The 13,102-nt window shown below is 45.0% G+C and overlaps 1 protein-coding gene across 4 annotated transcripts in view; it reads right to left on the bottom strand.

Annotated features, from left to right (window-relative positions):
* Positions 1-5,452, bottom strand: part of SEC24B (SEC24 homolog B, COPII coat complex component) — an 80,485-nt gene extending 75,033 nt beyond the window's left edge. For 3 of the 4 annotated variants that reach the window (XM_081132690.1, XM_081132691.1, XM_081132692.1), the window contains exon 1: positions 5,087-5,262. In XM_081132690.1, coding sequence (XP_080988816.1) covers positions 5,087-5,207 — 121 coding nt within the window. In that variant the 5' untranslated portion in view covers positions 5,208-5,262. Of the gene's footprint in view, positions 1-5,086 lie in introns of all 4 variants that reach the window. The other variant, XM_081132693.1, reaches the window with a different exon arrangement.
* Between the last annotated feature and the right edge of the window lie 7,650 nt (positions 5,453-13,102).

Genomic DNA, 13,102 nt, shown 5'->3' with positions numbered 1-13,102 from the left:
CAATGAATATGCTTTACAAAAATTATTACAGATATACTCTCGGAAACCTGAGGGGGAACGAGGTGATGGGGTAATGAACCTAGATAAAGGCACTCATTTACATAGGGAATGAACATTTATATATATATATATCTTTATTGATTTCAGAGAGAGGAAAGGAGAGGGAGAGAGAGAGACAGAAATATCAATGATGAGAGTGTCACTGATCGAGCCCGCAACCCGGGCATGTGCCCTGACCAGGGATCGAACCCAGATCGCCTGGATCCCAGGTCGATGCTCAACCGTTGAGCCACGCCCGGCCGGGCGGGAATGAACATTTTTAAGACCCCTGATATACCTATTAATCAACTTAAAAGGAAATGATGTATCTAGATAGTTACATAATACCATGGCAGTGTCTACAAGAGGACCCAATGCTCTCGCTAGCTGTGCAAGAAGTCTAGAAACCTGAGACACAGATGCCTCTGTGATCAAAACGAACTTACTTCAGACACACTAGGCAGATTTATATCATTTTAAATTTTGCATGTGCTTTCAAAGTTGAAGGGTTTCCTATAACTGACCAGACAGTATTGCTGAGTGAATGGGCTATTTATATCTTCCATAATGAATTTGAATAATTCCCATTACTATCTCATCTTTTCTTTGTTATTCACAATTAAGATGATAAAACTGCCAGTATCATTCTTAGAAAAGGCATACAGAAGGAAGAAAACACATTTTCATTTGGAAATGACCACTAATTGCTTCCTAAAGGCAGAATTAAACAGTAGTGGTTTATTGTCAAATCTGGGTGTCCCACCCCCCAAAAAAATTTTTTTAAAGACCCCTTTTCAATTCAAGGCAACTGGAAGAAATTCTGGAGTTACACCATCATAACCAGGATGTTACATCACTCAATCTTCCCTTGTTTGAGGACCCGGCTTTCGAAGGACTCTCAAAAGGCAGAGTAAGAGCAAAAGTTGAAAAAATATGCAGCTAATACCTAATATGGAAATACAAATAATTCTAAAAGCCCATACTCTGCCAATAAAAAACTAAATTATAGAAATACAACTCTAAGGAAGAAAGGTTAAGAGAAATATTTCATAGATTCAAAGAAGTCAACCTTTACCTTCAAATTAAGTGGGAAAAGCATGTTAACAGTTAAACCTGGAAAACAAGTTATAATGAAATCTCAGTTTTCTGCCTCCCTATTCCCTACATTTCCAATGTCAAAGTTCTAAAAGGAAACCTGAAGAATTAACAGAAAGCCCTGGCCGGGTTGTAGTGTCTTCCCATACACCGAAAGGTTGCAGGCTCTATTCCCATCAGTGCGGGTACAGGAGGCAACCCAACGATGATTCTCCCCCCGCCTCCCACCTTCCCCTCTCTCTAAAATCAATAAAAACATATCCTTGGGTGAGGAATTAAAAAAAACAATAATTAGTCCTAGCCAGTTCTGCTCAGTGGTTAGAGCATCAGCCTGTGGACTGAAGGGTCCTGGGTTCAATTTTGACCAAGGGCACGTACCTCAGTTGTAAGCTTGATCCCCGCCCTGGTAGTGGTGCATATGGAAGGCAACCAATCAGTGTGTCTCTCTCACATCGATGTTTCTCTCTCTCCCCCCCTTCTACTCTCTCTCTGAAAAGCAATGGAAAAAACATCCTCTAGTGAGGATTAAAAAAATAATAATTACTGGAAAGAGATCTGAACTTGGAATTAGGATGACTGAATTAGACTTCATAAAACGAATGATTAATTAATACCTAGAATTTGTTCAAGGCCCTGAATATACAGCAGTGAACAAGAGACAGACAAAACTGCTACCCTCATGAAGCTTACACAGGAAAAATACGCACTAACCTTTCTGGACCATGATTTTCATCTGTAAAATTAGGGAAGTAGACTAGGTGTTTTTCAGACTGCGTCTCAAAAACACCAGGACTTCTAACTCAGTTTTAACCAGAACAGCACTGCTTTTTATTGCTTTGTTGATCGGGGCTCTATACACAATTTCCTTTCAGAAAACAAACCTGTTTTAAAAAGTCCGATAACCCGTAAAGTGCTCTCTAGTTAACATTCCAGTTTTACAATTCTGTTTTCTATGATGTTTCATACTCATACTTCTGACCTATTTGTTTTTCACCATGACTGGAATTCCATAGAGATGTATTAAAAGGCAAACTAGTTATATAGGGCAAAGAATAAATCACAAACACAAATGACTGCTTAATCGTTACCTACAGATGCCAATACCAAGTAGCAAACAAAACCAAACCAGATTTGATTTTGTTATTTCTCTGCTTTAAGTTTCTTCCACAAGAACAACAAAAAATTGACCCTAGTTCTTTAATTTATAAGTTCCTTAGCATGACATTTAAGGCCTGTGTGCATCCTGGCCCCTTTAAAGTATTTCTTTCAACTCCAATGCCTTAGGTTTTCCCTACCACTTAGCACCCTTTTCGATTCCTGATTGCTTAGTTTCTAAACATGCCTTGCCCTCCCTCCCTCCCTCCCTCCCTCCCTCCCTCCCTCCCTCCCTCCCTTCCTTCCTTCCTTTCCTTCTTCTCCCTCTCTCTTTTTCTCCCTCCCTCCTTCCCTCCCTCCCTTCCTTTCATCTTTTACTGATCTTTTAGAGAGAGGAAAGGAGAGAGAAACATCAATGTGAGAGAGAAACATCCATCCACAGCATCCCCTACACAGGCCCACTGGGAATTAAACCCACAACCTAGATATGTGCCAGAAATGAAACCTGCCACCTTTTAGTGTATGGGATGATGGATGATGCTCCAACCAACTGAGCCACACTAGCTGGGGCTAAACATGCCTTGTACTTTCATACCTCCAGACTTTTGTTCATGCTGTAACCTCTCCATGGGCATTGTCCTCCTACCCCAAGCCATTAAATCCCTCAAGGACATAACCAACTCAAATGTCACCAAAATGCAGGCCAATTTAGGAGAAAGGCAGAGAGTCTGTCCTATCTACTAGGCTAATCCTAAGTACCCAACTGATAAACAGGCAAAAAAGTAGAAATGAATTGATTACCTTAAAGGAATTATTATAAACAGTAGAAATCAAGCATCATCTACATTTGACTTCTATATATATTAATTGATTTGTTCTTAGAGATTTAACATCCTGGTTACAACTGATATTCTGGAATCTCCTGAGCATTTGTAAAATTTTTAAGGCCAAGATAAATAGTTGCTACGTTAAAAATTGTTCATTAATCCACCTCTTGCCTCCTCCACCCCTCCCCCACCCAGTATACTTCATCCCTTTGAAAGGGTGTCTTGTATAATTTTATATATTTTATTAAAGAGTTATTTCTTATCTCTTATTCTGAATTAAATTAAATGTTGTTTTATTGCAGTAAAGTTTGTCCAAATTCTGTTATTTTTAAAAAAATTGTTCGTTAAGACAATAACACATATTCAGAAAATCAGGAAGACACAATCCTTGGATCATATGGGTTTACAATTGTCTAAAAGACTTTGAATCTCTTATTAATATCATGTTCCAGTTCCTTCATACACAAAGCTATTTTAAAAATAAACAAAACAAAAAAAGTTTAAATTTACAAGAAGAAAAAATGCTCCCAAATATCTTTATGTATGTTCTGGAGAGCAGTACAAAACCTACAACACTTCACATTCAAACCTATTAAACAACTACTAATGGAGGTAAATCATGCAATATTGATAAGTATGGCTGATCCAAAAAAGATATTAAGGCTAAGCAATCAATTTTGACTTATGAAAAAAATTCAACGTCTAAATCCCAGGATAAACGATAAAGCATCTGTTGCGAAAATGAGATGTTGGCTGAACTGAAGTTAAAAGCACAGCAAGCCCTGGCCCTGTGGCTCAGTTGGTTCCAGACTCCTCCCACACGAGGAAAGATTGAGGGTCCCACCCCTGGTCAGGGCACATCCAGAAGGCAACCCATGGATGTTTCTCACATCAACGTTTCTTTCTCTCAAATCAATAAGCATGTCCTCGGGTGAGGATTAAAAAAAAAAGAAAAAAAAAACACCACCAGCAAATTTTCACTAACAACTTGGATAAAACAGGTCAGTCCGACCATCGTTTGAAGAGTACCAGTGTAGTTTTGTTCTCTTACAAACACAGGACAGGCATCTTTCTAAAATTCACAGTCAATTACTTTGGAGAGTTCTCTTCTGATATACTACCAAGTCTATAAAGAGAGCCCGCCCTCCCCGGCGCCATCCACGAACAATCCAAATCTCGACTAGGGAACGGATATCTTAGAGATGACCACTCTCACCTGAAACTCCTGCACACTCACCGCCTGAAGACCTGAGAGTGAAAGCGGCTTTCGCGCTGCACTGGCCGCTGCCTGTAAGGAGGCCTGGCCTCGAAGCAGGCCAACTCTAGCACGTTTTTGAATTTCTGAAAGTGAAGTGCAGCTGGGAGGAAGAAAACCACCCAATCTAAAGGGATTCGTTTAAACCCGTTTGACACCTGCTCCCTTTCAAACACGACGACGAACCAACTCCAACCTCTAGAGCGGCAGCCGCAGAAGCAATGACAGACCTCGAGGCCGAACTGGGTCAGGGTTACAGTTACGCTTAGGTTGTATATTTATACCCTTTTGTCCACAAACTTGAGCGCTAACTTCAGCTCCTTTCAAGACGGCGTGCTCGCTGGGCCGCAGAAATCAGAGTTTTCCTGAGTCGGGAAGGGCACAGTCTCCCCCCCTCCGGCTCGGAGGCTACCCCAGTCTTCCCCAGACCGCACACTCGGCGGCCTCGGCTCCTGGTGGGGTGTCTCGCGCAGGGGTCGCTCGAGGCCACTCGCCGCGCCCCGGCGAGATCTGAGGGATGGGGGCCCGCACCCGGCTCCTCCTCTAGGCCCCCGGCGGTTTCGGGCCCGGGGTCACATTACGCAAACAGTCCCGGCCCCGGCATCCCATGGCGGCTCCCTCCCCAGCGCAGGGCGCCTCTCCGCCCCTGGCCCCAACTCCGCAGCCCCGGACCCCGACGCCCCCGGCCCGCCACGCCCCACCCGAGGCGATCGTTCGGGCCGCGCAGGCCGCCGGCGGGCCTAGGCCCCGCGCTGCGCTCGACCACCCGCCTCACCGTTCTGCTGGTGCGGCGCCGGGCCCGGGCCCGCGGCGGCTCCTGAGGCGGCGGCTCCCTCAAGCTTGGGCTGGACGCGGGCGCTGGCGGCGGGATGAGGGGACCCGACGGGGGCCGACATTACAGTGCTGCTGGCGGCCGCGGCGGCTAAGCTGCGGGGAGGTGGGCGGAGGGAAGGGAGGGCGGGGCCGGAGAGGCGAAAGGAAGAGGAAGGAACGCGCCGGCGTCACCGAGGGCGTCACCCGGGAACGCGGCTGCGGGGGCTGCGCACGGCCGCTCAGATGAGCTAGCCCCCGCCGGAGCCGGGGCCCCGCCCCGAGCCCCGAGCCCCGAGCCCCGAGCCCCGAGCCCCGAGCCCCGAGCCGCAGGACTCCCACCCGGGGCGGCTCCCCGTGGGCGCCGGCCTCGCCCCGCCGCCACGCCCCCTGCAGGCCGGAGCCAGCGAGTCCACGCCCGAGGCGGGGCCGGGCCTGGGCCTTGCTGCCAGGCCCCGACCGCAGGAATGGAGCTCGGCGGGAGAAGGGGCCTTGGGGTGCGCTCCAGCCGGGGACAGAGACTGGAACGCGCAGCGGACCGGGGCCGCAGTGCTGATAGGCGATCCGACAGCTATGGGGTGACATCCCCAGCCCAGACCCGACTGACCGCACCCACCCTTACCCAGGGTTTGATAAACACAAGAATCTCCCTAAGAATAGCATTATTCAACACTTCCCCACAGACTTAAATCTAGAGACGTAGAAGGGAAAAATAGAGTGAGGGAAACTAGACGCCAAGCTTTCTCTGCCTCGGGATTTTTGCCAAGGATGGGCTCATCTGGTTGGTGTGCGGAAGCTGTAACATCTAAAGCCAGAACTCGGCTTCCTTTGTCTACACTAGTGAAATCTGTGAATCTCTGGCCGCCCCCCCCCCCATGCTAACTGGCAAGCAAGCCCTGGACTACATTACCCAAGTCGTTTTGCAGTCCTGCAATCTCGAGTGTGCCACCATTATTCTTTACTAGAAATGAGATTGCTCAGAAACATCAAATTCAGAATGGGATATGGCAAAATGATATTTCTAGAAAGATAAGTCTAATTGACTGAACGATTATATAAAACACAAAGTGTGTTGATCGTCTTAGAATAATGTGAAGGTTCCCTTTAGTTGTTGGCATGCATTAGTGATACCTGATGCTTCAAAATGCACCAAACGAACTGCAAAATGATTTCGATGGTTGGATTTGTGCTTCTGAGTTTTAGGATTTTCAACCATACATCATGCTTGATGTACACAAAAAAGGCAAGCCCTTTCCCACAGGCTTCCCATCTTCACAGAAACCTAAGCCCACATAAGGAAAAGACCTCACTGTGCGTCATCGTGATTACACAATTACGGGTAAAACACTTTGCAGGAGCCCTTTGAAAAAATGGTTCAGAAAAAAAGCCTGGATTAAGGGTTACCATCATGTGCATAACGGAGAAAGTAGGCAATTGGCTTTTTGCCCCTGGAATGTATCCTGGGTGTAAAAGGCCAATTTTTATCAGAGGTCTGTGGAATGAAGGTGAACCCCATGTCTTCTGGAGAGACGTCTAAAAAGGAGTGGGACAGCATTCTTTAACAGATCTTCCCCACAATCTTTATCACCTAAATTGCTGCCACTAGTCCACTAATTGGCCATAGTATTTATCTAGCATGTTTATAAAAATCTTTTGCATCACAGATCCTGCCACCTTTATGGAAATGTTATTTCACTCTGTTGCTTTATGTTCCACGACTGCCGTCGGTGAAGAAAGGAGGAAAAGGAGGGACTGAATGCTTACCTCATACCAGGCACTGTGCTAGTCACTTTAGGTGCATCCCCCTCCCCCCCATCTAGTCCTCACAATAACTCTGGGATTTTTTGTTATCCCCATTTTACCAGTGAGGAAACTAAGGCTTGTCGAGTTCAAGTAATCTTAGTAAAAATCATGAACCTGTAAACAGCAGAACCTGAGATCAAACCAAGGTCTAGTTAGCTCCAAACTCTTTGCTCTATTCACTACAGACTAAAGTGGGTTCATTTACATCTTTCTTCATAAAGCTATGCTAATCATGATGTACTATTTTGCCTGCCAAAGGATTTTCAGTTTCACATATTTAGAATATATTCCAGTGTTCTTTAGAATGGTGGATCTCAGTGTTTGAAATGCAAATTCTCAGGTGCCAGCCAGACCTACTGAACCCTGGAGCTGGGACCCAATAGCGAGCGCTCCAGACGATCCTGATCCACAGGAAAATTTGAGAACCACTACTTTTGAATAGCAAAGTTAAGCTGAACTGGTTCATTCTTTTTTTTATATTGGGACGTTAGGGTCCTTTTCTTCAGGACATCTCTCCAATCTTTTGCCATTCATTAAAAAGGATCGTTTGTAGATACGCGATTCAAGTGCCAGGAAGGCCCAGTATCACAGTTCCTTTGCCAATTCTGACTGACAGGCAATGCTGAGGCAAATGCTGAGCTCAAGTCTGTGTTCAATGGGAAAGACAGCTATCGCCGAAATTAATTCCTGCCGCAGGTGCAGACGGGACATTTTTCTGAGTGTCAAACTGTGACACACATGCCACTGTTTGTCTCCCCCAACTTAGGACACATATTTCCTCTATAACAGAAGTTGCGCAAGCCTTCGAAAACTGAACGTCTATCTCTTCCTCAAAAAATAATAGTCCAGTTCTTTCTCTATTGTTACCTCGCTTCACATCTTTCTGAGCCAGTTTTTTTAACTATCTAGTTTTTAAGTCAAATTCAAGCTTTTTTTTCCTTCAAGTTTCAAATACTTATTAACCAGTGTAAACCCCAACAACAACGCTATTCTGTGCATTTGAAGGGGAACTATTTCCTGGTTAAAAGGAAAATTGTGCGGATGGCTTGTGGAAGACCTTCATTCCAAGCAGCTTTGTAGTGAAACATTCCACCTAGAAGTCCGGGCATTCTTTATTCAGTCTACTGTAACCTACGTTCACTGAGCAGAGCCTCTACTGATCCTTGGGACCTAGTTTGTTCCGCGGTTCTGGGTTCTTCTTTCCCAATAGACATGTGGATTGAACAATGCCAAGCGCAAGGCACACAGCACTGCCCCAGTACCTCCGGCTCCAATAACTACAAAGAGGGGGATCAAGCTTGGGTGCCTCCTGGCCTGACGGGGATGTGACGGAGCACGGCGGCGGCTGAGGGCCCGTAAACTGAGAAAATCAAAACCGCACAACAGGGGAATAGACCCTTCGTCCGCGGAGGATGAGCGGACTCCAGAGTCACGCCCGACCTCGGGCTCCGAGGGCACGCTGCGGCCGGAGGGCCCGGATGTGGCTGTCCATAACAGTGCCTGCTTCGCCGAGCACCTCACGCGTCCGCTCTAACCAGACTCGACCTTCAGCGTTCCACTCCGAGGGAGACTTTCTTATACCCGTGCAACGTATATTCCTGAGGAGTGCTTTTTTTGCCTCAAAACTGGACCGCCTGTATTGACTAGACAGGCACTTTCTCAGGAGGCCACATGTTGAGAGGGGGCCCGCAGGCCAGCCCCGGGGCCCTGCCCTCTCCCGGCGGGCAGGGCAGTTTCCCCGCTGGAGGCGGCGACCCGCTGGGTGGGCTCCTGCACGGTGGAAGGGCTTTAGTGCAACATCTTTGATCTTTTAAAAAATTTTTATTGATTGATTTTAGAGAGAGAGAGAGATGAAGGGAAACACTGATTTGTTGTTCCACTTGTATGTGTCCTGCCTGGGGAATTGAACCCCCAACCTTGGCGCGTTGGGACCATGCTCTAACCTGCTGAGCTGTGCTCTGACCAGCTCGGCTCTGTGGCCAGGGCCAAACATCTTTTAGCCTTTATCCGCATTCTGTGTTAGGCGTCCCTCTCCCAATAAGGAGAAATAATTTTCTTCTCCTTTATCTGATCTATTTACCCATAGGCCAGGTGTTAGGAATACAAAGGTAAGTAAGATATAGTCTGTCCCCAAAGATCCCATGCAGATATATTTCTACGGACTTCCTTGTATTTGGATTTCTTGATTTCTTTTTTTCTACCAACTTGCTGTGTTATTTTTTTCTTCTGCTCCTTGTGAATCTTTGATTTTTTCTTTTAATTATGGCGTTCTAAGTTGAATTTTACCATTCATAATATGATGGAAAGAAATAATTTGATCACTTATGTTGATGTCATTAAGTCTCAACTGTCTATGAAGCAACTAAGAACTTAAAAGAAAAAAGAAAGAATGAGATAATTAGGCCAATAATTACCAGGTAGCCCACCCGTGCACAACAGTGCAGGCACTTACAGGACATTATCTAAAGTTCTCACTTAGACTATTTGCTTATTCTTTCAAATATACCATGATTTCTGTGTAGTCATCCACTTACCCAGCCCACAGTCGGTTAAAAATAAATCACAAGGCAGGGGAAGGAAAGGCTGTTGATAGAGACACTTTGAGAGCCACGATCACTATTGGTTGGCAAAATAAGTACAAGAAAGAAAAGAAAATTGGAAAAATGGAAGAACTGAAAGTGCACAGTAGTCTGAGGCAATCTGTTACGTTGAACAGCCCTATATATTCCTCTGGGAATATGATAAACAGCCCACAAGTCTCTGCCATCTGAGAATGTCTACCTGGTATTTGAAGGTGTTACAGCAGAGTCACAGCTGGGAAATGTTCAGGACAAGTGGAACGGGGAAACGGAGACGGACAGTTGAACTGCAGCCTGTGGCCACCTAGTGAGTCCTATCTTCCCTAAACTAAGGACACTGACGAGTCAATGGCTTGCACTTCTCTGCCCCAACCCGAGAGAAAATAGCTTAAATCACTCTCCTCAGGGAGACAGATAACAGAAATCGAATTAGTGCCATTTGCTAATAACACCCAAGGACAGACAAATTAAGAGAATAAATCTCATTTTGGTTCATCAGCATAAAACTGATGAATATTCTGTTGCCCTGCCCCTAAGACCTCCCTAAATGCCTAGCCTTTAAAACTCCTGAAAATGAACCGTGCTCTCCCTCCACGGAGCATGCCCACCCACACCATTCCCTTTCCCCTGGCCTTCCCCAACGGGCACACATCCCCTAACCTTTAAGGGGCCTCATGAGACCTGCAACCTGGGGAACGACGGGCAGCAGCAGCTTTTCCTGGGCTTACCCTCCGAACCTGTCTCCAAGGCTCCCTTCCCCCGCTTCCTTCTGACTTCCCAGTGAGCCAAAGCAGCCTAGCCTAGGCTTTCCTGTTGCTTCTTCTGTGCACCTTCCTTGTTTCATTGTCCTAAGTATATTTTTGTCGCGGCCAATAAATTCTTACTTACTTCACTACACTTTGTCGCTTGATTGAAATCTTTCCTTCAAGAAGACAAGAACCCATAACAAGGGGCATTGAATGAAAGGCATGCTATTTACTGAGCACCTATTACAGGGGTGGGCAAAAGTAGGTTTATAGTTGTGAGTATGCAAAACACTGAGTTTTTTCTTGTGTTATAATTTATTAGTTACTGTATTGTTTTCCATTCCAACAACTGTAAACCTACTTTTGCCAACCCTGTATATAACGTGAAAGCTCTTTAGGACATCATTGTATATATACTGATATTCATAATTTTGGCCCTCAATTACAAAGAAAACCTAAATTATGCTCTGCACTCTGTTTTCAGAAGACAGCAGGGCTATACAACCTAATATTAGAACCTGAGACACTCTTACATATGAATAGGTTGGCTTTGAAAATCTCCATTGTTTACTAGTCCCAATATTTGTAAGTCTAGAGTAAGTTAAAGAGTTTACCTTCCTAAGCCACACTGCATTTCCCCCAAACAGGAAGGCGAACCAGTTCTTCACAGCTTTAAAACAAAGTTTACTCTTTTTTTGCTGATATAAATTGTAAAGTGGTGCCTCTCAGACTTCAATGTGCATGCGAATCACTTGAGGATCTTGTTAAAATGTAGATTCTGATTTGGCAGGTTTGGGAAGGCCTGAGATTCTGCATTTCTGACAAGCTCCCAGGTGATGCTGCAGCTTCTGATCCATGGACCAAACTCTGAGCTGGAAGGGGTCCCAAGAGCATCTTTTATTTATATATGAAAGTCTACTAAGAAAGAAATGCCCCTTCTTGATGATCCTAAGGGAACCTCTTGGCAGCTGCAGCGTATTCCCCGAACCTGCTACCACTCATGTTGATGTGGTACAGGGTTAAAATGGACCTGGCATTTCCCTGGCTTCCTACAGCAACAGTACTTTCTTAGAACTACCTTTCTTTCTTTCTTTCTTTCTTTCTTTCTTTCTTTCTTTCTTTCTTTCTTTCTTTCTTTCTTTCTTTCTTCTTCCTTCCTTCCTTCCTTCCTTCCTTCCTTCCTTCCTTCCTTCCTTCCTTCCTTCCTTCCTTCCTTTCTTTCTCTCTCTCTCTCTCTCTCTCTCTTTCTTTCTTTCTTTCTTTCTTTCTTTCTTTCTTTCTTTCTTTCTTTCTTTCTTTCTTCCTTCCTTCCCTCCCTCCCTCCCTCCCTCCCTCCCTCCCTCCCTCCCTCCCTCCCTTCCTTCCTTCCTTCCTTCCTTCCTTCCTTCCTTCCTTCCTTCCTTCCTTCCTTCCTTCTCCTTCCTTCCTTCCTTTTCCTTCCTCCCTCCCTCCCTCCCTCCCTCCCTCCCTCCCTCCCTCTCTCTCTCTCTCTCTCTCTCTCTCTCTCTCTCTCTCTCTCTCTCTTTCTTTCTTTCTTTCTTTCTTTCTTTCTTCTAAGAGGGGGAAAAAAACATTGATTTTGTTGTTCCCCTTATTTCTGCATTCATTAGTTGCTTCTTCTATGTGGCCTCACCGGGGATGGAAACTGCAACATTGGTGCATCAGGGACAACACAACTCATTAACCAACTAGCTATCCAACCTGAACCACCTCATTATGGGTTAATGGAAGCTGGATATTGACACTGATCATCTTGACATACATTCAACAGTGTTTCCATTTTGTGAATTACTTTTCTTCTTACTGATTATTGTTTGTGATAGAAAAATGGTGTATTAGCTTGGGCTGCTGTAACAAAATACCACAGGCTAGATGGCTTAAATAACATTTATTTCTCACAGTGCTGAGTACTGGAAGTTCAAGATCAGTGTGCCAGCATGGTCAGGTTCTGGTGAGAGTTGTCTTACTGGCTTGCAGCCCTTCTCACTATGTCATCACCTGGCAGGAAGTGATACATTTCTCTCTGGTGTCTCTTCTTATGGGGTGCCAGTTATATCAGATCAGGGCACAACCCTTATGACCTCATTTATCCTCAGTTACTTCTTTAAAGGCCCCATCTCCAATACAATCAGGTGGGGGTTAAGGCTTTAACATATGAATTTGGGGGTAACACATTTCAGTCCATAGCAAATGGCATTTTCTCAATGGCATGATTCATTCTTTGCCCTTCAGAATTGTTCCTACTTTCAAATGCTTTGTCCCATTTCACTGTATATTTAATTATCATGAGTTTCCTTTTTTTTTTTTAAAGGAAAGGCACATATATGTATTTATTTTTATTTTATTTATTTAATCCTCACCAGAGGATATTTTTTCCATTGCTTTTCAGAGACAGTGGAAGGGAGAGATTGAGAGAGAGAGAGAGAGAGAGAGAGAGAGAGAAATCGATGTGTGAAAGAAACACATCGATTGATTGCCTCCCACATGGGGCCCGACCAGGGCAGGGGATTGAGCCTGCAACCGAGGTATGTGCTCGCGGGTAGAATCGAACCCAGGACCCTTCAATCCACAGGCTGACGCTCTAACCACTGAGCCAAACTGGCTAGAGCCATGAGTTTCCATTTTAAAATCTCTGCTTTTATCATTGTCTTCTTCAAGTTCTTTTTCCTCAAAATATCTTCAAAATTCTCAGTTCTCTCAGTGACATAAATGTTGGGATTCATATTTATAAATACATTTTATAAGTGTAAACTTATTATAGGTTCCAAATTAATAAGAAGATGACCTTGATCAGAGCTTCCCAACCAGGGTACCAGGGCACACTGTGGACTGCAATGCATTAAGGGATGTGCC

Source organism: Miniopterus schreibersii (assembly GCF_964146895.1).
Source record: "Miniopterus schreibersii genome assembly, chromosome: 1".
Classification (NCBI taxonomy): domain Eukaryota; kingdom Metazoa; phylum Chordata; class Mammalia; order Chiroptera; family Miniopteridae; genus Miniopterus; species Miniopterus schreibersii.
The sequence above is the reverse complement of the archived record's forward strand: the minus strand, read 5'-3'. Positions and strand labels throughout refer to the sequence as shown.